The 27,111-nt window shown below is 37.3% G+C and overlaps 1 protein-coding gene across 2 annotated transcripts in view; it reads right to left on the bottom strand.

The window, feature by feature from the left end:
- Prkd1 (protein kinase D1) overlaps positions 1-27,111 on the bottom strand; it is a 304,282-nt gene that overhangs the window by 63,349 nt on the left and 213,822 nt on the right. Inside the window, exons 3-5 of one of the 2 annotated variants that reach the window (XM_075947930.1) lie at positions 17,903-18,034; positions 15,273-15,433; positions 6,362-6,385 (exon numbers count right to left, since the gene is read on the bottom strand). In XM_075947930.1, coding sequence (XP_075804045.1) covers positions 6,362-6,385; positions 15,273-15,433; positions 17,903-18,034 — 317 coding nt within the window. The remainder of the gene's footprint in view (positions 1-6,361; positions 6,386-15,272; positions 15,434-17,902; positions 18,035-27,111) is intronic. The other variant, XM_075947928.1, reaches the window with a different exon arrangement.

Here is a 27,111-nt window from a genome sequence, read left to right as displayed (position 1 = left end):
TTCAGCAGCGTTTGGGTGGAAGAGCCATTCAGTCACGGTCTACTGTCTTATACAGGTACTGTTTTGATTAAACAGCATGAACAATTATTCTACAAAACCACAGCCAACTATGGAATTGGAAACAATTCATCCTTGATTCCATAAGTCTGAAGCTGTACAGACATTCCACAAAACCAGGCAGAATAGCCCAAGTCCCCCCAATGTCCTCAAGTAGGACTTGCTCTAATTACCAAGTGTCCTGGGACAAAAACACCTGGAGGTCCAAAGAGACACTACTGGATATAGGAAGACTGGGAAAGAAACAATTCCTGTGCCTCTTTATTACCTTTATGCACCTGTAACTGTCTCTATCTTTCTATCTACTCTTCCTTTCTCCCCAGTATAGAGGTCTCTTCCTACTTATCTTCCATTCCCTCACCATCTTCTCTAAGGGGTCCCTGACTACTTCCTCATTTTCTACTTTTCTCTGGGTCACACCATTCTGTCTCCTGTTGAGTACTTGCTGAAGCCTGAAGACAGCTGTTCTACCTGCCTGGTGTTTTTAAATTGTCAATAGAATAGAAGAAATTTTTAGGGAAGGACCTAGTCTGCCTTACTCCATTCAAATTGTACAGTTCTGGAATCCTGCTTCACTCAAGATTCCCATACAGAAAATGCCCATAGAGAAAGCTTCAATCAAGGGTAAGCTACATTTACAGTGGAGGAGAAAGATCATTCAGAAAGTTGTTTCCCTCAAAGAACTATGTTTGCTGACAACAAATTGAGTCTTATTAGGTTTGGCTCTATCAACAAGTAAAAATATGTCAAGGACAATAAAGCCCTTCCTATCTATAGACTATCCAGAGGGTTCCCTGCTGAAGCTCTGACACACAGTTTTATGGTTATTCGGTAGTAACTAACCCCACCTGTACTTACTGTTAGAAATACATGAGAAAACTCATAGCTCAGTTACTTTGTAAAGAAAGATGAAACAGATATCTTTCCCCAGATATCACCCTTTACATAGAGATTAAGAGAGGTTTCCAGCACAGTCTTTGACAAAGGCAAATATGAAGCCACGAGAAATGAAGTTCACGTAAGAGCACAGGTGCTGTGTAGAAGTTAGGATGTTTGCTGAGTCTCAAGGTTTTTTAATTGTGTTCTGGTTCTATGGCCTTTGAACTTCATGCCAAAAGTGCCAGATAAATGAGTTTGAATTCTCAGTTGGATGTCCTAAATACATAGTATAAATAAAAGCTGATCAAAACCTTCTCATAACTGTTAAAAGGGTTATTACAGGGCAGGGGAAAAAAGCATACCCCCTGCTTAGTGGTGACGGATGCTGTGTTTTACAGCAGAGAATTCACTTCTTGATGTTTGCAGCCATTTATGAAAGCTTTCAAAGTAACAACACGTAGAATACCCTTGGAAAAATATAAGGAGATCTAGATTTGCTGAGTGCTAAAGAAGTCTTGGAAGTTCCATTTACTTTCTATTGCCTCACTCTTTTGAGTAAACAGAAGGCGAGGTCTTAAGTGATCCACCCTTTGCAGGAAAAGCATCAGAGCTGTGGAAGTGTTTCCACAAATTGCAGGTCCTGTTCTTTTAAATGTCAGTTACCAATAAATACCCTGTGAGCTGGGACCCTGAAAGGAAACATGATATAAGTAGGTTTTCCTTGAAAGCTAAACAGGAAGGCAAGGCAAACTTAATGTGATGCGTTCTAAATCTACAATTGTTTTTTTAAGTGGCAGAGGGGAACATTTCCACTTTGAAAGAAAATGAATGCAGGCCCACAACTTCCGCTACGGAACTTTAAATGTCAGGCTGAATCGACGTATAGAAAGTGATGGGGGTGGAGTGGATGACTATCCAAGGAAAATCAAGGACATCAATTTAGGGGCATTTAGTCTTGTAATTGAGTAATTAACTCTACATGAACAGTCAGAGGTCTGGACTGAGTTTATTGTTGATACCAAGGAGCCGAGACTAAGACTTCACAGACTACTATCTTCCTCTAACAATCAGCCACAGAGACACCTGTGCAGCCTTTCCCAGAGCCCAGCCCATGTTAATTAACGCCACACTGCAGTGCTAGCGCACCTGTGTGAGTGTGTGTTTGTGTATGTTTCACTTCCACAATGACGTAATAAGACAAGATGAGATTTTTTAAAAAGGGGCTTTTCCTTTCACCTATATGCTTCTACTCTCCCAAGAACTGAGTTTTGAAAATATAAGAAAGCACTAACTAGCTATCAGTGAAACAGCATGACCATAGGAAAAAATAGAAATAGATTATGATCCTAATTTGGGCTCTTTATAGAAAGCGACACTTTAGATCATAACTTCTGGATATTGTCTTATTTTATATTTCACAAGTTAACCTGAAAAGGAAACTCTTTTCCTGAGAAAAGAAGCCAAGTTGGTTAACTTAGTCCAAGTGACTTCATATCCAAAAGTTTGTCTAAGAATCATGGAAGGCAGCTAAATACTTTTGAGTAGACAAATATTAAATATAATATATGAATGGCTTTGTTTATGTGTCCACGTGTTGTGAATGTATGGCACACAGGTGTCATGGTACCTGTGTGCAGGTCAGAGGACAGCTAGAAGGAGCACCTTCCCTCTCCACTAGGTGGGTCTCAGAGGTTGAACTCAGGTTGCGGGCTTGGTAATGAATACCATTACCAGCTGAGCTAACACTCTGCCACTGAAAACACAAATATTTTTAAGCTAGAAAGTCATAGGAGATCCATTTCTAACTTTCCATTCCTTTCTTCCCTCATACTTACTTTCATAGCAAACTTTTCATATTTTCCTGGGTATAGGAATTCCCCATGACACACAGCTCCTACATACAGCATGAGTGTCTTTTATTTCAGCTAAGAAATCAGTAGCTACAAGGGGCCAGGAAGGAAAAGGTTATTGACTTGGCCATGCCTGGCAAGATGAAGGTGGGAGAGAGAAAATGTCTACTGTTGTGTCTTGGGGAGCTTTCCAGAGGCCATAAAGCATTGCCTGGGGGATTACTGGGGCCATCAGAGCCTTTGTTCAAGATCCAACTGTTCCTAAAACCTAACAAAGTATGGACAAGCAAAGCATGATGTCCCCTTACAAATGAGTTTCCTGAAATTCTGCCCAACAATGATTACATTTATAAACAGGCTTCTTAATGTTTCTATCCAGAACATAAATTAATTATGTAGATGTTACACACAGGTTCCATTGAATCACATCATGCTACAATATACTGAGCCTTATCACGTTAATTTACTTCAGGGCTCCTTCCCCATGGATACATCACTCTTCATCTAGGCTTTGGTGGTTGGGAAGTAGATAAATAAATTAACTCTGCACACGGCTCTTCCCTTAAAGTGCACACTGCCCTGGTTTGTGTTTGGAGAGCTCACTTAGACAGAAATCAAGAGAAACCTTGTGACACCTGGCAGATACTACAGGGCAGCCACGGTGCATTTATAAGTGGAAAATGACTTTAATTTAGATGAGTCACCAGGATTCCTGGAACTCCAGAACATAAGAGTACCAAGTACGTGCCTCTAGATAGATATTGGCCATGTTGAAAAACTCCCTGGAAATTTCTATGAAACTATCCAGCCAAGACTCTCTTGCCTTTATTACATGTGAGTCAGAAAACTTTATGAAAATGACCATCTTATGGCAAATTGTTATTTAAAAAATAGTTGTGCTCTGTAAGAAGTTAAACCGAATGTAGTTTAAATTTCACAAAAACTAAAGTTTGAGGCTATAAAACAGTCAGACAAAAGACAAGCTTTTAGAATGAGCTCTGTTATTTCCTACAGTTTCTCTAAGGTAGTCTGAATGTTAAGAAGAAACAAAAAGCTTTGGATTAGGAGAATTCAATTTCGGTGAAAGCGAGTTTTCATAGAGGTTGTCAACCTCAGAACTGTACAAATAGATGCCCTTCAAAGATACTGGAAGCATTTAAAACAACTTTGATTAAACTTTTTAAAAAAATACATCTTTTTTATTTTTATTTTCTTTTGTTTCTTGTTTTCTAATTTTTGTCTTTCACATTATATTGTGTCTACAGTGGTTACCTACTACTTCAATTCTTTGTTTTCAACCTTGGCTTCCCATCCTTTATTGCAAGAAACAATCACTCCACTCTCCTAAATCATTTGACCAGAATGTCTGTTCACATTAATATAATTTCAAAAGGCTCTGGATTCTATAAAACTGAAGAATATGTGTTTTCCATGTTGAAGAAGTAATCATACTGTAGCCTACAACACATATAATTATTTATTAAAAAGAAAATTAAAAAACCAGTGTGAGAGAAAGCACATGCAAAACTCCAGAATAGTCTTTCATTTTAGACTGATAGACAAAGGTAGCTGCTTAAGATAGGAAGACTGTTGGTGGCAACTAGCAAGTCAATAGCAAACGGGAAAGGGACAAACACCAAAAAGAGGAAGGATGGTTAATGCATGCATGCAGCATTGTTTCTCTTTACCAGTGAAGAAATAACTCTTAGACACAGTAGGTTCTTTCTCAAACCATCAAAATAGGAGGAACAAAATTTTAAAAACCGTTCATAAAACCTATTTTTGTAAAGTATGAGAAATAAAAACTATTAAACACTATTAATTAGTAGAATTTTAAATGTAAGCCTCTACCATTTTCTTTCAAATAATAAATATATAACACAGTTGGTTTCTAGGAATCCAACAAAAATAATTCTTTCAACAAATTCTTACTGAGACCCAACAAATATTTTATGAGCCTAGAAGAAAATATATATGCAGATGCTTTCTCCAACAACAGCTACCACTAATATAATGGATGGAAGTTCCACACAGGGCAGATAAATTGTCTTACGTGGATACATTGACCAGGACATACTGAAAATAGAAAAGTCATCAAGTGTCTAATTCTTCTACACACACAATTATTGGCAAAATACATTTCAGAAAAAAAAACTTGTCAAATTCCATGTATCCTTATCTTTGTAGACATTAATGAAGATAGAATTGGTTATGACTTTGAAAAATTGAGTACAAACGAAGTTCTGGAAAAAATAGACTGCAGAAAGTTTATCTTATTTCCTGCAGGAGCTGGTCTTTGAAGAAGGCCTGGTTGCCTTTAATAGCTACAAGTTCCACAAAAGCCAAAATTTCTCTTCGTTCTTCACATCCAGTTCTTGAATGTAAAGAGTGAGGAGTGAATATGTTTCCTACTTCTTCTGATTTTCATGACCTAAGGATGACTCAAAGGAAAATGTATGCCAGAAAACTATATCTAGGGACATTCAAAGAAACAAATTACAAGAAAATATGAAAAAAATACACATTGTTTTTACACTGGGCTTTTCTACAAAGGGTCCTTTTCAGCAAAGATCGTTTTCCAAACAGGAATTTAGCACCAGTGAAGCAAATTTCTTAATCTTGTTTCTTATGCACACAAACTCTTTACTTGTCAGTTTCCTATAACCTGGAACGTGTTCTGGTGGGTGGGTTCACATTGGTATCGTCTGCTAGAGTAGCCACAAGTTTATCTGAGCATGGAAACTAATAATGGCACTTGAAACTTATAGATTCTGGAGAGAGAACAGTGGTGGATCAACTTCCAATGGCCATGGGGCCAAAGAAAGGGGAAATAAATACTAGCAAGTCAGTTGGCTGGAGAACATGACTGTAGGTTCTGCCATTATTCTTCCATAAAAGTGCTATTAATTATTTAGGACAGATAAAAACGTCAATTTCAGAGTTTTTAGTTTATACTTTTTTTGGAGGAAATTTGTTCCACATCCATATACAATTTCTGCCTGGATTGAAAGCTTAATATTTCTGCTTCCATGTTACCTGTTAGACAAGGACTAATAGTTTGTGATAATACACATTGGTAAAGAACATGTTCTATGAAAATATCCAAGTTAAGAACTAGAAGAAGTCAGGTTCATTTTCAGGAACTCCTGGGTCTCAACCCTATGGTCTCAAGCCAAAGCAGGAATTGAGAGACTGTGTCCTCACTTTTCCTGGTTCTACAGTATCTGGAATAAGAACACAGATTTCTGGGGTTCAGAGCTTTCAGTTCACAGAGCACCACAAAACTTGTCTTTTCATTTTCATAGACAAGACACCCATGTTAGGAAATCAAACATTTAGAAGCAAACTTTGACCTGAGAAATCAATGGTTATTATTTTAATGAGGATTATGGGAATTCAAACATTGACAATAAGAAACAACAAAAACAGTTGTACCCCAGGGCTCTGCATTCTATGGACTGAACTCTCATGCAAACTCTAACCTTTAACCATGAATGCCAACTACAGACTATTACAAGGTGGGGTTGAAGACCAGGTTACAGCATATTCTTAATGCCAGACAGCTTATTACCTACCTCAAAGCCAGGGCTCACAGGAGACTGAAACATGAAGTTGAAAGAGCAAAGAGCAGGCAAAGGAGGAGAATAAAAGGAGAAAAAGACAGAAAAACAAAGTTACTAGCGAAAAGCAGTGCGGATTAGTCAATGGTATTTCACATAGGCACACGTGTCATCAGACAAAACCAAACTGCTACATCAGTCAGCTTTGTGGACACAACAAAGTCCCAACTAGAAAATACTTCTAAAGTTTAAATGAAACAGGAGCCACTAAGTCACAGATGCAAAACATTTTGAGATTACGAGTAGTTGTTCAAAAAAAAAAAAACTATGGTCTTAGTGATGAGGGGTGGCTCTTGTACCTTGTTGAAAACAAATTAGAGTCAAAATGAAGTATTTTTGACCTTTAAGTAAAAGATTAGGTTTTCTTCACAATAATTCTTGATCTTAATGTGAGATGGAGTAAAAGGTCATCAGAGTAATCAAATGTTGCATAGCTGTTATTTGCCCGCAGGTGAGAGTGAGCTGAAACGTACTTACTATCTGTTTTGGGATGGCAAACAAGGGATGGCCAGAAGAGGTTTAGGAAGACAAATACAGGGCCCAGAAAAATGGCTTGGTAGGTAAGAGCAATGGCTGCTCCTCCAGAGAATAAGGGTCCTGTTTCCAGCATCCACATGGTGACTCACTACTGTCTGTAAATACAGTTTCAGGGGAGCGAATGCCTATTTCTGACCTCTCTTGACACTGGATGTGCAAGTGATGCCCAGATACACATTCAAGCAAAACACCCACACACATAAACTTTAAAAATTATTTTAAAAAGGAAGGTAAATGTCTCACGACTAATAAAAACTCAGACAGAAATTGGAGTTCAACCTGAAGGTCAGAAAAGCAAAGCAATCAGCCACTGGCTCTTATGTCTACCTCAGTCTAAGACGGCGATCCCGCCTCCAGGAATCTCAGAACCAGACTGTGAGAGCTGTCTTCTCCCTTCGTATATTCCTCTCTGGAGCTAGGATTAAAGGCTTGCAACACTGCTGCCTTGTTTCTATGGCTAACTAGTGTGGCTACTGGGATTAAAGGTGTGTGTCCCCACCGCCTGATCAGTGAGGTTGTTTTACTCCTTGACCTTCAGGCAAGGTTTATTTATCAAAATACAAATAAAGCCGGGCAGTGGTGGCACAGGCCTTTAATCCCAGCACTAGGGAGGCAGAGGCAGGCGGATCTCTGTGAGTTCGAGACCAGCCTGGTCTACAAGAGCTAGTTCCAGGACAGGCTCCAAAGCCACAGAGAAACCCTGTCTCGAAAAAACAAAAAACAAAAAAAACACAAAATACAAATAAAATATCACTATAGGCAAATATATCTACGGTGTATTTTGTGGCTCATTTTTGATTTCCGATCTCACTCTAAATTAAAATATCATTTGAAAGTAAAAAAGTACACCTTAGTTTTAAAAGAAATGTTTCAATGTAAAATATAATGAATATATTCTTTTTTATCTTTCCTTTTTAAAACAAAGGGAAATATGTAGGCAGTTTTTCTATTTGATAACTGGAAATCAAAACAAAAATGAACTCCGGTTGAAACATTAAAAACCGTATAACTATCCTCTGATGTTTGTGATTTTCTTCCTACTTGTTAAATAAATTACTGTACATTCAGAAAAATCTTATTACTTGTTTTTGAAAACTCCGTTTCTTGATTTGCAATATGCTGCCATTGACTCGGGGACATTCGGAGCTTTGTACAAGTAGAGGGAGGTTTTACCAAAACAACTCGGCAGCCAGTACTATCTGTGCAGTGTGTGCGCTGATGAAAATTACCTGGGAATTCAGAGACAGCAGCTTCTCATTGGAACATAGATCCATATGTGGCTTTTGTGGGAAAAAATTATGATTTTGTCTAGAGGCACTATTATGAGACAGAAAAAAATACCAAGTCTCTCAATTTCCCAAACAAGACAGTAGCCTAGTCAACTATGTATGTGGCATCTAAACATCACAGTTTTCCTTTAAATATTGGTCCTGCAGACTTCTCAGTCTGGTCTTTCACCAGAATTCACCCTTCAGATTATAGTGTGTAAAGATGAACTAGGCAATATGCACTAACCAAATAATTTATAATTTCCCAAAGATTACTTTTCTCATATGATACTCATGGGTTTTATGAGGGTGGAAAGGGAATTCTGTATTGATTTAGTTTGAGAACACTGACTTCATTATTGTAAGATTCAGTTGGCTATTAATTATGCTTAGTAATTATAATTTCCACTACATGGATACACCAAGAGGCATTTAACAATTTTATCTGATCAAGATTGGCTTATTATTATCTTTTTGCATGTGCTTGTGTGTGATGTGTATGCATGTTCATGTATGCCTGGGCATGTGTGTGTGTGTGTGTGTGCGCACGCGCATCCATGTACAAATATGTGTGTGAATGTATATGAATGTACACGAATAGTGTATGCATTCATACAAAGGCCAGATATTGACTTTGGGGATCTTTTTGATTATTTTCCACTTTATACTTTGAGGCAGGTTCTCTCACTTGAACTCACATCTTAACTATACTCTCTTTCTCCTGAGCAATGGGATTACAGGTGGTCAATTATGCCCAACTAGTGTTCATGAGTAGCCTGGGGATCTCAGTTCTAATCCTCACATGTGTGCTGTAAGTGCTCTATCCACTGAGCCATCTCTCCAGTCTTGTTTCCAGAAATTCTGTTAAATAATTGTTTATTTAGGAAAACACCAGAAAATATATAGGCAACACTGTTCTTTTATCTTGTTGACTTAGCATCATTACACATTTCTATAAATCACCAAGCAAAAGACCCATTATTAATTACAGTACTCATTCTATATGTATTTATTGTGGTGTAACAGCTTTTCTTCTGTCTTGGCTTGGTTTAAAGAACGATCATATAATTTATAATTTTGTGTCTTTGGCAAAGCTACTATATTGAATAGATATAGAGAGCAGATAGCCTTGTCTTGTTCCAGATTTTAGTGGAATTGCTTTAAGTTTCTCTCCATTTAATTTTTATTTTTGCTATAAGCTTGTTGTAAATTGTCTTTATTATGTTATGGCCCTTGTATCTATGATCTCCCCAAGACGTTTTATCATGAAGAGTATTGGATTTCATCAAAGGCTTTTAGAACATCTAATGATGATTGTGTGTGTGTGTGTGTGTGTGTGTGTGTGTGTGTGTGTGTGTTCTTTCAGTTTGCTTTTATGGTGGATTACTTTGACAGATATTCATGTGTTGAACCATTCCTGCACCTCTGGGATGAAGCCGACTTGATCATGGTAGATGATCTTTCCTATGTGTTCTTTATTCGGTTTGTGAGTATTTTTTCATTAATGTTCATGAGCGAGACTCATCTGTAATTCTCCTTCTTTGTTGAATCTTTGTGTGGTTTGGGTATGAGGGTGACTATGGCCTCATAAAATAAAAACAACAATACTCCTGTTTCTATTTTGTGGAGTAATTTAAGGAGTATTGGCATTACCTCTTCTTTGAAAGTCTGGTAGAATTCTGTCCTAAAACTATCTGACACTGGATATTTTTTTTGGTTTGAAGACTTTTAACGACTGCTTCTATTACCTTAGAGTTTATACATCTGTTTAAATTGTTTATTGATATTGACTTAACTTTGGTAAGTGGGACACTTTTCCTCCTATCGGGTTGCCTTATCCAGGCTTGATATGAGGGTCTGTGTCTAGTCTTATTGTAGCTTGTTAGACCATGTTCACTGAATATCCCTAAGAGTGGATCTGGGAGATAGGGGAGTTGAAAAGACTGAGGGGAGTGGAAGGAGGAGAAACTGAGGTTGAGATGTAATGTACGAGAGAAGAAAATATTTTAAAAAGGCTACTACAAAAAAAATAATGTCAATCACATAAATAAATGCCATGAATTTCAGCATGCCGTGGCACATTAGTTTTAATATTTCACCTAAACAATGTATTCATTGTTGATAATTAATGGAAGTTTTCTAACCATATTTCTAAACCTATCATAATTGAATGAAAGGAATCTCAGAATTTAATCAATAATAATTCTGATATAACATTTGATCCTTTCTTCACATTAACGTTGATAAAATCTTCAACAACTTTGCATAGTTATAATAGTATACTTTTAGATCAGTGGCTCTCAACCTGTTTGTAGTGATCCCTTATCACAGGGGTTGCATGTCAGACATCTTGCATAGCAAATATTTACAGTATGATTTACTACAGTAGCAAAATTATAGTTAAGAAATAGCAATGAAAATAATTTTATGGTTGGGGTCACCACAACATGAGCAACTGTGTTAGAGTTTCACAGCATCAGGAAGGCTGAGAACCACTGTTTTAGAGCATTTTAAAGTTGCAATTCATAAGAAATAATGAGTATAAAGTTTTAAAAAGTATTAAGTCTTGATGAGATTATATATATATATATATATATATATATATATATATATATATATATGGAACTTCTTTCCAGATAAGATACAGAATTCTTCCACCTTCCTTGATAGTTCACTTCTGCTCCCGTCCAGCTAGCTTTCCTCTAAGAGAAAGCATTAATTTCCTGTTCTTCAACATAAACTGGATTTGCCTCAATTACAATTCAAATCTTGGATCTATAAATATAGACCCTTTATCTATGACTTCCTGTTGAGATAGGAGTCTCATTATGCTCTCTGGAGTGATCACAGAATTTTATCTTTCATGACTGCATTTGGTTTTCTGATCATTCTGATCTGGAGCCACAGTCATGAACTGCCATGCCCTGCTTGGTTTCTTTATTTAAATATTGCTTTGTGAAATTCTACTGTGTTGTTGAGCGAATAATAATTTCTTAATGACAGTGTAAATATAGACATAATCCAAGGAGTCAGTGTCGCCTTTATTCACATGTTTTTAGAGCTGGAAGCTGCACTGGTGGAATGTCAAAAATACATTTTCCTAAACAAGATTTACATCATGTCAATGGCAGGTGGCATGCCAACATGGATGGCCATAGCTCACATGTGCTTCTAAGGGAGGGAGAATCAGTTTTTTGTGGGGACGATTCCTCTGATACATATTCTGTTCTAAGTGAAAGGCATTCTTAATTTGAATGATGCCCATCTTCTTGATTCATTTTCTTTTCCTCAGAGATTTAATTTTTCTGTAGAAATCTTTTCCTATTTCAAATATTTGTATTTATTCATCTTTATTATTTCATAGAAAATCAGAGTACCTAGGATCATATGGTTTGAAGCAGGTTAAACATATTTTCCAGGCTAGACATGGTGGAGCACACCCATATACAACACTGAGGAAGCAGAGGCAGGAAGACCTCTGTCATTTCCAGGCCAGTTATATCTACCCGACTAGTTCAGAGATGCTAGGGTAACACAGTACACACAGTGGCAGGCTGTCCCAAATAACAATTTAAAATATTCTATTTTCTATACGTATGTCCAATGAACTCCCAAAACATTTACTGAAAGGTCTATCTATCCTACACAGCAGTTCCATTCTGTATATAAATCAATCAGCCAATCTGCATGTACAGTTTCTGATTCTATTATAATATTATGCATGTGTGATACCATATTACCTTAAATGTTTCATATTTAAATACTGTGTAATACAGCATTATATTCAATAAATTTAATGTATGGCAATTCTGCAGTTTTATGTTATATCAGAAATTCTCGATAGTAACACCATTGTAATTTTGAGCCAGATACTGGAAAAACCCTGCGTGTTGACCTCTCTATTCCTGGAACTTTAAGTCCTGACTACCTTGGAAGCTTACAGACACCTTCATATACTGGCTTTCTCCATTTCTGTCTTATTTTATTTAGAATCTACAATTGTTCCTTGTGAGAAAACTGATCTAAGCTCCTTCTTCACAATCAAGGACAAAATGAAGGGTTGTGAGATTGTTGTTTAAGGTTAAGCCTCATGTAGTTTGTTTTCAACTGACTCTTAACTTCTACAAATAAGGAGATGAGAAAATGTAAAGAAATATAATCTGTATCATTATACATAGCAGACAAGTAAGCATAAGTAGTGTACCCTACTTACGGATCTTCTCATTTGACTTTGTTTCTAATAACACTGTTAATGGTTTGCCAGAAATGTATGTGCATAGTTTGTTGCTCTACCATCAGCTCGTTATACTGGGCTATCTTAGAGGATGGGTGCATTAGGGAGAGCATAGTGGATGTGGTTTGTGCCAACACAGATGACACACACAGCTTGCACTACAACATATGCTGTTTTGTCCTTCTATCTTAGCAGGACTATATAAATCTGAGATTCAATTTATTTGCCTAAATTGGACAAATTAGTAGGACAGCAATGTCTTACGCTGTGTGTAAACAATCCTATCATCAAAATAAGCAATGTAACACAGAATTTTTTTTTCTTTCATTTTAAAAGAAGTTTGCACATGTCATCACAGGCTTGCAAAACATATATTCTAGATGCATTAATGAGCAATGCCGTCTTTGCACGAGGCATCGCCCTTCTCTGAAACCGGTTGTTCTTTACTGTATACAGCACCAAAACGGTTTTACTCTTATTACCATTACATCGCCTTTTGTTAGCATTCACTATGGCTGAAATGAGATACATCAGCCATGGTCTAAGTATGCCTGGTTAGAACAAACAGAGTTGGCTCCCACCTGCACTAGCCAAGAAGAAACAAAGACACCAGAGACAGGTATGTGCCACCACAATTAGACAAACATTTCCTAATTTCTAATTAACTAGATAAAAGACACTCAGACATTCCTTGAGTTCTCTGGAATCCAAGAGAACCTAAGAGCCAACATGTGGAGTATGTCACAAACATTGTTTCTAAGGAGATTTCTATTTAAAGTTTACCTGAAGAAAGTTTAGATGAGGCTATGGAAGCTTATGTTCCCAATATCTTTCAGTGTCTTATGGCCCTGAGTTTTTCTTTTTTAATTAATACCTTTTTTTTTTTTTATTTTTGAGGCCATGATGGCTTCAGAAATCACTGTCATTGTATGTGATCACAATTTCATGAGCGCTTTAAGGAAATGTTATAGGCTACTTAGAAAAAAATGAATTTTAGAGCATTCTACTACAGGAAATTTCCATTCATCAGTGAAACACTAATGAATCTTGAGATTTACATAAAATATATCCTGTAATAAAATAATTCAAATAATTGAATAATTATTTCAGTTGCTTAAATATACCAATTAATAATTTTGTTTAAAAACAAATATATATTAAAGATAATAGTTATATAACCTAAATTATGGTTATATAAAAACTACATATTTTATTTACGTATAGATTAGTTTGATATATAAATAAATTATATCTATAAAATCCAAAATAGTTACATGAAATGAACCAAAATATGTGTGTGAGTGTACATTTGTATGTGGGATATATACATATATACACACGCATCATATACATATTATAATATATATTAAACATGTAAAACCAAGATGTATAGGTACATATTATGATTAATGCATGGTCAGAATAAGTATCATCTAAATAAAACTAACTATATTCTAATCTACGGTAATGGTAAATACTTTAAGCTTTGGATTTCTGATATAAAAATAATTCTTAAAAAGCCTTTAGTGGTGAATTTGAATGTGACATAATTTATTTATAATTTTACTTTTATATAATTTCAATGTCCTTATTTCAAACATCATGCCTTGCAATTACTACAGTTACCCCTAATACAAATGCTGTAACCTATAAAATAAACATTTTCAAAATTTTGATCGCAACCAGGGAACTCCAAAGCAAAGTACGCAATGGCAATTATTTTAAGATAATTTTTTGAGTAATAGTATGTTGTAAAAATGACATTTACTCTGATTAACACACACTCATGGGATTATACAAATCACAAACATACCTTCTAAATGGCACAAAGATATCATAATCATTTAGTTACTACAAAGATATAGTATCAATCTTCCTCCAATAGTTTCAGTTAAAGAAGAATGAAAACCAGAAAGTAACACCACCAAAACAGCAATGTGGGCACAGGCTACAGCAGTTTCCTACTGGTAAAGATGAGTGACCCATCTGACATGTGGCTTATTCTACAACAAAAATTAAGTCATTTAAAGTCACAATCAAATACTCTTTGTACAATGACAATTTGTAATAGATAACTCCATGCTTCCACTTAAATTCTAGGTGGACTTACTCGACCTAAATGTCTTAGTAATTCTTACATCTTTGTTTCTCATCACTTTCTGTAATAACTATGCTATAATGCATCAGTGCCCTAGTGAGACAAAGTAGACAAGGAAAAGCTGCAGCCTGAAGCCATTAGTTATTTCAGAACTCCATTCCTGTTTTTAAGAAGCTCACGCAATCATCACACCATTCTTCCATTAATGTGTGAAAGATGAACGTGGATTTCCTTAACAAATGCTTTTACCGTGGCCATCAGCGGTTTCACAGGTACTAGAAATATTCTAGGTAAGTGCTGTTCTTCTCATGGTACGTGGTAGTGTCCAACGATGAACTATGAATATCTGTAAGACTTTGGCGTTTTTATAAAGGCAAATTTCAGATTCTAGCTCAGAAGAAACATTCAGGATGCCACAAGTCCTTGGAAATCTGCAGAGGAGACCATCTTTTGCAGCATCAGCACACTAGTTCACACTGTTCAGGGCTTATGACCATATGAAGCCTCCCATATTTTTCATTTTCACCAGGCTCAGGGAAGAAAGCAACGTCAAAGCTGTTGAATCTTTAATGATGCATTGACCAATCTACAACAGAGACCCCGTGGAAACATACGCATTTACACGGGGGCTGTGTCTCCCTCCCAGCATGTTCTCCTGGCCTGACACTGATAACATAAGGTCCCCCAGATTTCTCAAGCAAGTGGGAATGGACAGACAGGAGACCATACCAGTAGAGGCTCCTCAGGGGCACTGGTGGAGAACTCAGCAGATGACGTGCGGACGGTGCTGAGCCCAGTGAGGGAAACATTCGAGAGCCTTCTCCTTCTCACCCCGCTGCAATTGTTAGGGATTTTAAATGCACATCTCTTATGGTAATTCAGACCACATCCTGAAAAACAAACATAAAAATAGCTTTCATCTAGCCAGAAACTAAGTCTATTCCATCATTACTTATAAATTAAGAATTAAGAAAACATAGCACGACATCAATTTGTCTTGATGTTACTTGGAAATACAAATTTTCTTTTCTGTTTTTTCTGATTCTTTATTCTCCTTATTTGAACATGAGCTTTAGATTCCTATTTTGTTGTAAGTGCCCAAAACTCCCCTGGTTGTTGTTTTTAAATTTTTATTTATGTATTTTTTGATGCTCTGACTAAAATGAATTTGGATTTAGAAAAATCTACAGATATATTTATTAAAATATTATACCATTTTACTGTTACAATTTTAGATGTGTGTGGGCACAGAGAGGGAATATTAATCATAGTGCATCACAAGTTTGGGTGACACTGATCTTTAAGCTTGTCTCTGTAACTTACTTGTACACATGACCCTGAACAAATTATTCTCTCTCAATATCCCAGTCTCTAAGGTGGAGATAAAAATAACCACTCCAAACAACTAAGATGATCCATAAAGTTCATCACTTGTTGGTTTCCATGTAGCAGGTAGCTGAAAGCATGTTCCCCACTTTGGGAAGTCTTATTTTCTCCCAATATTTATACTCTGTTGAGTCCCTACATAACTGGCACTGGCTAATTAGAATTCCCCTGTCCATCACAAAATAGGTTGGACAACTTTTCATAAAACATACATTACAACTCAACTACCCAGACAGATAGAGCTTGATGTAGCTGTTGTCCAAGAAGTCTTGGGTATGTTTCCACCCGAGAGCAAAAGGATGTGTGTTTACTTGATTCTGGTTGTGTGGGTATGTAGTATGCAAGAGTTATGGGGTCATGGAAGTTCCTAACAAGATTTCAAAGGAAGGCCTGGGAGCCTAAGTAGTACAGCAGTTAAAAGTCCGTGGTGGCCCGAAAGAAAAATTCATGGCCATATGAGAGCGATGACAAACATATAGTGGAGTCCTAAGGAATTTGGAGATACCATGAAAATGGGGTGTCTGCTGAGGAAAGGCAGTTATCATGCAGGGCTTGCCTAAGAGAGGTCATCTGCACTACAATCAGCAAAGCCAACAGAGCATCCTGCCAATGCCACTGTGTGGTGTAGATGCTGGGCATGGAGCTACAAGATTTGATATCTGCCCTTCTGGGTTTGGGTCTTGTTTGGTGTGATGATCCTTCTTTGGTGTTTTACAATATTTTTTTGAATATGAATGCTTACTCTGTTTCATTAGAGGTTGGGAGTATGTCATATGTCTATAATGCCAATCTCTCAGCACTCATGAGGCGGGTGGCATTGCTTAGCTATGTATTCTTCGCCCTAAAGTTCTGCTTTATTATACACCAAAAAAGAATGGATCCAAGGGACCATGGACTTAAACCCCTAACACTTTGAACCCGAGAACATCTTTCTCCTTTAAGTGAAGTTCTCTCAAGTGTTTTATGGGAGTGAAAGAAATATAGCCAAAGCAATACACCTTAGGCATGGTTTCTTCTAAATTCCTGTCTTTCATATTTCACTCCACTGGTAAGAAATAAACAACTTAAGATTATCTATGGGTTGTATTCCAAAAGGGTGATCATTGTGGCCACACATCAAAGCAATCCATTTACATGGGTAGAGAACACAGGGGAGGGCTGCATGAGGCCTCGGGAATAGGTGGCAGTCTTATTGCACACTGAATTGTCCAGTTCAGGGAGTTTCCTGTTGGGAGCAGTGAGACCCCAGATCCTGAATTTCTTGTAATCCCCTGATCTGAGTGCTTACAGCTGCTCTGAGCACAAGACCTTCAGGAGTTCCTGATGGCAGGAGAGTGGTTTCTGGTGGGTTTGTCTGGGGCATGGCTATCTCTATATAATCTGCCCCTGAACACAAGAAAGGGGGCATTCTTGGGGAATTCAAGGATGACCCGTGTCGCTGTGTCTCTGTCTGTGTGTGTCTGTGTATTTTAACCTCCAGCCCTCTTGCCCGAAGCTCGCGAACTGGGTGCCAGCGCACAGAGCACAGACACGGGGCCGATGCGCGGCAGTTTCCTCCAGGGGAATGCTCATTCTGTAGTCTGCTGTGAAAGCACGCATGGAAGTTCCACTTTACTCATTCAGCATTGGAGTGATATTGGGGGTGTGAGCAACCATCTCGATCACTGCTGCTTTTAAAGCTTATTATGTCAATTTCTCCCTTAAGTCAGATGGAAATCTGAGTTTTAATTTCTGGTTAAAATGTCCCATGAATTACAGTGGGGAATATTTCCACATAAGGCGTGAAGCAAGAATGCAGCTTGCAGATAACACAAGGACAAAAAACTTAAAAGCTGAATGATTTGTCCCATAAACAGTGGCACACACACTAAGGTGATTGGAGGAGACTTCTGAGAGAGAACAGGGCCATGTGAGGCTCAAAGAAGCAGCAGGTTCTGCTCATATTAAGTCCAGTGGGACCCATAGCAACTCACCTTCACATTTAAGGCCTTGGCGCACCAGGCCCCACAGCATTTCTCCACAATGATCGCAGAAAGCAGGGGCTCTGTAGGAATGAACGAAGAGAGCATGCGGCCGGATCTGGAAGTCTTCAAAGGTGGCCGAAGCTGCAGAAACAGTAGGTTGCCAAAGAAATTGAGTGAATATACTGATCTACACACAAGCACGTCAGGTAATAGGTGGGTGAGCAGGGAGGCAATTCTGGAAACAAGTTTTGGAAAAACCAGCTAAGTGTAGCAGTGCATGTCTGTGATCAGCACTTGGAGACGAGAGCAAGAGGATATAATTATGTCCAGCCTTGAGTACAGAGTCTGTTCCAGTGAGTTCAGGCTACATGACATGTCATATTAACACCTTACAAATTATAAATAAAATGGATGCAACATGTCTTGTACTTCCAGTCATTGGACTTTATTCTAAATCACAATGTATGCTTGGTGGCACAGCATCCATTTTCTTCTCCTTTCCTTCATGGTAATGTTTGACATCATTTTAATAGCAATAAAACTTTAGGAGAATGGGTGTTGATGTGATTACTTCATGTATACCTGATATTAGTTGAAAATATTTTGCTTTTCACCCATAGTCAGAAGCTGTTGACTATTGGTGTCTACTAAAAGAGGAAGAATCAATTTCTTCTAAGAGTGTGGTTCCTGGCAGGTTTACCCTGATCCAGAAGATGACCAATACCCATGAATTTATGAGACACACAAATTAAATTTAGGCAGTTGTGAAAACTGAGCTTTCAGATGAAGAACACCAGAAAGAGGTACATTGAAACAGAATGGTGGAACCAGAGGAGGTACATCTGGCCATCCTCCTTGCGGAGCGAAAGAAATGTGTTAACAGATGAAAAATAAAACCAAATAATAAAACCATGACCTCTAAATAACCCTGAAGCTTCTTCACCAACCTACCAAGTCAAGGGATTAATGCACAAGGACCAACCGTGGTCCATTCAGAAAAAGGCACCAATAAACCTTGTTCTCGATGGGTGGCAATTTTGTTATTTCTAATTATTGACTATTCAAAATGCTTATAAAGACAAATGACACACATTATTTCCATTATACTTTCCTATGTACTTTTTTATAACATGAAAGAGTCCCATATTTATGTTGTTGCTCAAATCAAGAAGTATAAAGCACAAATGTGGGCAGAGGTGCATCCCTTGGGATTTTCTGTAGAAGTGAGCTCAGGCTCACTGTTCATTCTGAAGGCAGCGAATGCTCTCCTGGCAGTCAGAAGAGCTGCAGGAACCACTGACATAACCTACAAGACATCCCATATAACCACATGAACCTCAGTCTCTCCCTCCTAAAAGGAGACGACTTGCATGATGATGTTCTTTATTCCTTTAAGACCTCATCCCCCATTAAAACCAGGAGATATTCCTAAACTCTTGATTGCTCAGGTTTTAGTCCCAGTGAATTTTGGAGAAAATATGCTGGAAAGATACGATGTAGACTTACAATATTATTGACAATGCTTTCACTAAATCAATCAGTAAAAACGTGTGGTTATGATTTGCGTACCAATCTTACACACTGGAGATTGGATTAAAATGTATCAAATCTGGAGAATGCTAAAACCCCCTTAGAATTGTTCTCTTATACTCATGAGCATTTTTTTCAAAATCATTAAAGAAAACACTTGAATACATCGTGCCAATCTTTCACTTTACTCTCAAATTCACCCTCCCCAGGACCAGACAACAATGACAATACTATGACAGTAATTAGCTGAATAATTATTGTAGTTTTCAAAATAAGAAACACTAGAATTTGACAATACAAATAGCAAGCTGCGTTGAGACATTTTAGGAATTAATCAGGAAGAATATAAATAATTAAACTAAAGATTTTCAATAACACCCCCTCCCTCTAATTTATGTCAGGTAATTTTTTTTTTTTGGTTTTTGAAGGGGATTAACATTCATAAGCAGTTAGCACCCTTGACTTATGTTTAAATGCCACATTACTAAAGTTCAATTTTAATATTCTCCTGTTAATTTTAGAATAATTAAATACATTTTTAAAATAAAACTACTAAGCGTGGTGAGGTTTTGCATCCATTTGAAATCAAAGCACAACATCCATTCATTATGAATTTACCTGTTCTGCACCCTGGGGGAAATCAGCATCAGCTGAGTATATGCATGCCGGCTCGCCTAATCACAAAATCGCACTTCAGAGATAATCACTCAGCACAGGCAAACAAAGTGAAGGCTGCAATTCCATTTTCATTTAAGTTTTGGAATCAAAATGGACAGATAAGAATAGGAATATTAACATGTCTAGAGATTCCAGGAAGGGAACAATGAGCCTGTCATAATCAATCAGCCGACCTAAATTAAAACGATATGACAGGGAAACAAACTGAAGACAATGGGCCCTCATACTGGTATTTGTGTCTCTTTGATTTGCTCTATTCACAGCCTATTGTTACACTCCAGCGTGCAAGAGAGGAGAAAATGACATGCTTTCCTTAGTCACTGAGTGTTTGAAACAGGTAATTGAGCCAAAAATCTTAATATAATCAGCGGTTCTTTACAGGTTCATTATAAATTGTTGGACAAAATGGACTAAACTGGTTAGCAGCACAGAAGAAATGAGGCTTCTGAAGCAAAATAAATCATCTCTGGAGGTCAAAACTATTTGCATAATAAAGTAAAACAATGTCAGATCTTCCAAGATTTTCAGTTAATTTTTTTAATGGCTATTTTGGCAGTTTGGAAGCAGCATTAACTCTTTGCAGCTGTGACAGGTTGGGACTGATATACTAGGCAGATGTGATTAATATGCTTTAAACACCATTTCATTTGATTCTAAAAGGTGGATGCTATTAGTCCACTATACAGATGAGAAAACTGGACAGAAATGAAGGCCCCACACCCAGTAGCGTTGCATCTGGACTCAGCCAGTCTTGACACCAGAATTGTACAGGTTCTCTCAGTTGTCCCAGCTTACCATTTCTTTGAGAATGGAGTATATAAATTTATGTTTTGTCTTTGAGAATTATTTTAAAAAACAGTGCCATTACATGTGGGGAAACAGGGTAGTCTAAGCCACATGGAGAGAGAGCAGTCACTCTGTGTTCAAGGTAGGCTAATCCACTCAAAGCAGGCAAGCTAGCCCAGGCTACACAGAAGATGCCGTTTCCAAACACCAAAAGAAAACCTGGACATTGCAGCCCAAGGTGACATGTACCCTTCTATAAGAATGCATTTTTATTTCAGAGACACAAAAATGTTGCAGAAATTAAAAAAATTCTATGAAGTCAACTAAAGAATATGTTTCAGTTCATTATCAATCTTTTAAAATACACCATGCACAAAGTTCCTGATTTCAAATCCATCTCATCTTATTATTTTGGACTTACAAGCCACAGTTGTTTTTAGAAACAACAGTAATTCATAGTTTAAAAATGAGCTGTAGTTTGTGCTACATGGTAACTGATGTCATCCCATGAACCCTTGGTCCTAACTCAAAGAAAAATGCTTTGAAGGTTTTCCTAACTCTGAACATAGCCTTTTTTCCTCAGTATCTAGACTATTAAGAACTTTTGAATTCCAGTACCACAAACTCATTCACACTGTCACTGTCTCAGACTCCCAGATCTCAAAACTGAGCATAACAGACATGCAATAATCATCTTCTCCTTGAGAACTTTCTCAGCGGAATGACCCCACTCTACATGCTCTAACCTCTGTAAGAACTCGAGTCACCAGAAAGCCTTTTGAGCCTCCACTATTCCTTTGTGATCACTACTCACCACTCAGTTTTAACTGAACAAGCCTTAAAAGTAGCCTTTGCATGCCTTTCTTAAGTCAACCCACACAGATCATAACAGTCTGGAGTGTAGAGTTGATTTTTATCATGTTTTAGTAATCTATCCAAAGCCTACTAAGTAGAAAACTGACTGAAGTAGGGTATCTGTCAATGTGAGATAGAAGTTAAGTTGAAAATCCCAGTCCCATCCATAATCAGAAAGAGTATCAATGGCAGTAGAGAAAGTAGCTATGAGTGCTTTGGTCTCTCTCTGAAGGCTTCATTGAGCAGGAGCACCTGCCCCAACTCTGAGGAATGAGTAGCTGAGAATGCAGAGACTACATAAGGAAAGGAATAGTAATTTATAGTCCAACTTTATTTAATTACAGACATTTATAAGATTATCTTTTTTTGTATAATTACTGTGGCTTCTTCACACTTGTCTGTTACACTGTGAGGACAGCAAGCTAATGTTGTGATTCCCAACTGCCCAAAAGGCACCTCGATAATGTCAACAGACAGTTGATGCCAACATCCAAAGAACTGAGGCCCAGTTATCTCAGTGGTGGTAATATGACACCTGGGCCTGCCTACACTCTATTCTCTCCCACCAATCTACACAAATCTGTACTCAGAGACTCGTTAAACTTCCTTCTTCTCCATGCCTCTTCTGTAAAAATTCTTCCATCATTCCCCATTGTGAAAATCAACTCCACCAGTCCTATTTTATTAAATATGGACACAGTAAGGCTTGGGAAGGGACTATAACCCTGCAACAGTAATATCATTTAGTGAGCTACTATTCAGCACCTACAATAATACCTTCACACAGTCAAGAAAATGAAAAAGGAAGTCTGTAGACTTAACGTCTGACATGGAAAGCGTGAGTGAGGTATAATGACAAGAACCTAGGAGCCATGAATATATCATACCCGAAATCATAGCAACCATGACAACAGCAGAACATTTAGTTAAAGCTACTGCTTAGGCAGCTGTGAAAGTTCTGGAAATTTTAAGTATATCACTCAATAAGAAACAATGGAAAGCAAAGCAACGTATATTACATACGTTTATTAAATGATATTGTTGATTGAGGTTCTCTGTCCTGCCTGGTTCCCACAACCATTAAGTCCCAAAGAAATCACACAGAGGTCTACATTAGTTATAAAATGTTTGGCCCACTAGCTCAGGCTTCTTATTAACTCTTATAACTTATGCTAGCCCATTATCCTTATTTGTGTTAGCCATATGGCTCAGTACCTTTTTCAGTGAGGCAGTCACATCTTGCTTCTTCTCTGGTTGGGAGAGGACTCCAGAGAAATGGGCTTCCTCCTTCCCAGAATTCTCTTGTTCTCATTGACCCACCTCTACTTCCTGTCTGATTGTCCCGCTTATACTTCCTGCCTGGCTACTGGCCAATTAGCATTTATTTAAAATATAATTGACAGAATACAGACCATTTTCCCACACCATGATATTTTGAATAACAAACACCCTAATAAAAATAGACATACACATGCAGTTATACCTGGAATAGAATATTGCAAGCCAGATAAGCAATACAAAAACCATCTACCCTAATAAAGGGTAAACTCGTATAAACATAAAATGGAATATATCAGAGACAGAGATGGCCATGCAAGACCAGGCTGAGGCAGGAAGGCTATGCTAAGATGCAAGAAAAAGGTCTGCAGGCAGCAACACAAGAGAGACATAAAAACCTGGCTCACAATAGTCATGTTCATCTTTAAAATACAAAATAAGACAGACAATCTAATTGAAATTCTGCTTTAGTCTTTTCTTTAAAGGAAAATCTTTAAGAAAACAGAGGAAGGAAATCCATGTTCAAGAAGAAAATCAATTTTATGAGGCATAGTATATTATCAGAGACTCAAAGTCCTTAAATAATAATTTTTAATGGACCCAAATAAATAGTATTTCAGGAGACAGAAACTTCCTTTTTAAGGAGTCATCTATATAAATTATCTTACTTCCACTTTTTAATTTTATGTATATGGGAGTTTTGCCTGTATCAATGTCTGTGCATCATGTGCATGCCTGGTGTTGGCAAAAGCCAGAGGGTGGGAGGTGAATCCCCTGGGAGTGGAGTTACAGATGGCTGTGAGCCACCATATGGACGCTTGAAATTGAACCATGGTACTCTGGCAGGGCAGCCAGCATTTGTAACATATATCTATGTCTCCAGCATCTATATCAGTAATTAAAAAATTATTTATTTTTAAAAATACTTAATAATTATACCATTCCCCCTTCCTTTTCACTCTCCAAACCCTCACATACACCTCTCCTTGTTCTTTTCCATATTCATGTCCTCTTTTTTCATGAATTCATGGTTGACCATTTGTAATAACATAACTAATTAGAATGCTCTTTCCTGGAAAGCTATTTCTCCCACTCCTAATATTCCCTAGTAGCCTGAGTTCTTTTTCCTGTAGGGGTGCAACATCCTCAGCTTTTAGTGAAGTCTTGTTCTATCTAGTGAAATTTTTCCAAAGTCTTCCTTGATAAGAATAAAAATATTTTAATAGATATTCAAAAGTTTTACAGGAGAGAAAGGAAAATATTTATCCCTACTTAAAATAAAATATTCATCATAGGGATATTTTTAAATGATGGTTTATAAGAAAAAGAACTCAATAGGAAGACATAATTAATAATTAGAGATGTAGTATACATAGGAGTTTAAAATATGCTAAAAATACAACAGTTCAACACAGATGGACCATCCTATATAAACCATTTAAATTAGCAACCATGGGAGAAAAACACTTAGAATAGTCTAAGCCTTTTATCATAGCTTCTGGGAGAGCAGAGGCACATGCCAAGTCCTGTTAGCACTGGCTGGCTCAGTAGGCACTGGAGGTTAGTTCCAAATTCAGGATAATATAGATGGTGCTGATCAGACTCTGTGAGACACTAAAAAAAACAAGAACTAGTAAATGTTGAGGAAATTCATAGGGAGGAATGGGGTCAGAGCTGGTTTGAAAAAATGGGATAGGACAGAGAGCCAAAATACACAGTATACATACATGAAAGAACAAAAACAAAAAAGTAAAAATAAAATTAATCTTATCTTAGAGAGTCTTTACTCAGTATTATCACAATAAATTTATTCACAATAATTATAAGTCACAGGTCACAGAAAGCTAATTATGTTTACTGATTTCAGGAATACAGGATATAATTACAGCTTTCAGGAAAATATTTTTATACATTGTTAGATACCAGACTTGATGTTCAGATGATAAGGCATATATTCTATTAGGAAAACTAAGAACTCTTCTACCTTAGAAAGCAAAAAGTTCTTTGCCTCTGCCCCACATCCTTTTTCTTGAACAAGAAGACAGCAGGACATAAGAAATGTTTGATGGTGTCACCATGAAGTACTATTCAAGAGGTAGTTCAGGATGTACTCATGGAAGAGACTTAGTTACCACACAAGAAGACTCCCTTTCTTATTTCCAGGGGCTTTAAGCTTCATGGCCACCATAAAGCATTTATTTCAGAGGTAGCATCAAGGCCAAAATAGCTACAGAACTGACATAAGAAATATTTGTTAACTGGAAATATATAAACATATATAAAAGGAACTATAAAATACAATATTTTATAATCAAAAGAGACATGTAGAAAATGAAAATATTTTGGGATATCTCTCTCCACATTGAAAGAAACTCACCAAGAACCATCCTCTCCAAAAACTTCCTTTTCTCCCCAGTGTTGTTGGATGTTTCTGTCTCTTACACTTCTTTCCTTGTGTTTGTAAACAATAACTCCTCAGCTTGCTCCTAACTCTTCCATACTCCAGCACACCTGCTTGGAGAAGTTTCTCTGATCCACTGCATGATCACCACCATCCATGGAAAACTCCTACTTCCTCTGATATACACCCTTCTGAGCATATTTCTTTTTATTAGCCAATTTATCTTTTGACAATTTTATACATGTCTATGGTGAACACAGACATACACACATGCATGTGCAGACACACACACGTGTACACACACATTCATACACCCATAGTTATTACGATTACCCTACTACTTTCCTTCATTTACCTACCTCTTTACACCCACTCTCTTGCTTATATCTCTCTCACACAGTCCCACCTGTTTGTTTTGTTTTGTGACTCTCTGGTTTAGTCAGGGAAATCTATGTGACTGACCGGGGTTTGGAGCTATTCACTGGAACCTCTTGAGCTCAACAGTGGATGAACAGCTGAAGAAAATGACTTTTCCTTCACAGGAATCTATCAGTAAGCAGTGGTCAGTAGTGAGAAGTCCTTGTGAGAGCCCTTTCCTCACCCATAACTGATTATTGACAAAGTCAGTTTTGTGCAAGCTCAGTAGAGACGCCAACAGTTTCTGTGAGTTCCTGAACACAATGGTTGCATCATGCCTAAAAGATGACATTTCATAGTCCTTCTCCCTATCTTCTAACTTATATTCTTTTATCCCCTCTTTCTCAGTGTTCCTTCAGTATTAGAGGGAATAGTAGAAACACCTCATTTAGGATTATGCTCCCAGTCACCACTAATTTTCAGCATCTTGAGCAGTCATTTGGTAAAAGGCAAGGCTTCTGTGATTAAGGATGAGAGTAGCGTTGTCTGTGGTATAAACATAGGTATCTAAAAGTTTGTATGATACTCTGTTCATTTAGTTATACAGTAGTAACTTCTCTCTTGGGCCTATGACTTGCATAGGTTGTGAACTTGGCATACAGAAACAGGCATGGATTCCTTCCATAGATAAGCTGCAGATTCAGTCAGAAGGGAGTCAGTTTCCTCCACAACAGTAGTGCTACTATTGCACAGGTGGATGTATAGCTAGCCTTACTGGTTGGTATTGCAGAAGGTATGATACTATTAACCAAGACAGAAAAGACATCAACAGTCTTACTCAGTCATGACCCCTGTAAGTGTACTTCTCACTTTTTCCTCTAGAGCACTGTCTTGTTAAAGTCCTCCATCAATTTATAGCTAACTTTTGTACACAATCAAAGATAAAGATCAGTTTAATGCTTCTGCATGTTGATATTCGGGTTTCTTAGCATCCACCATTCATTGAAGATGCTGGCCTTCTTCCAACATATATTTTTGACATCTCTGTGAAAGATGACTTACATCTAGGTTCTGTATTTTATTCCAGTGATCTAGGTTTTCTTTCAGAACCACTTTGTTTTCATTACTATGGCTCTGTACACAACTTTAAATCATTTAAGGTGATATCTCTTGCATTATTCTTTTTGTTCAGGATTTTTTTGGCTATGTTTGGCCTTTTGTGCTTCCCTTTCAATTTTAACTTATTTTTCTTCTTTATCTATGAAGAATGTCACTTAGGTATTTATTTGGATTGCACTGAGTCTGTAGATCACTTTTGGTAGGATGTCTATTT

The sequence above is a fragment of the Microtus pennsylvanicus genome, chromosome 14 (genome assembly GCF_037038515.1).
Source record: "Microtus pennsylvanicus isolate mMicPen1 chromosome 14, mMicPen1.hap1, whole genome shotgun sequence".
NCBI lineage: Eukaryota > Metazoa > Chordata > Mammalia > Rodentia > Cricetidae > Microtus > Microtus pennsylvanicus.
Note: the sequence above shows the minus strand (reverse complement) of the source record. Positions and strands in the feature narration are given on the sequence as shown.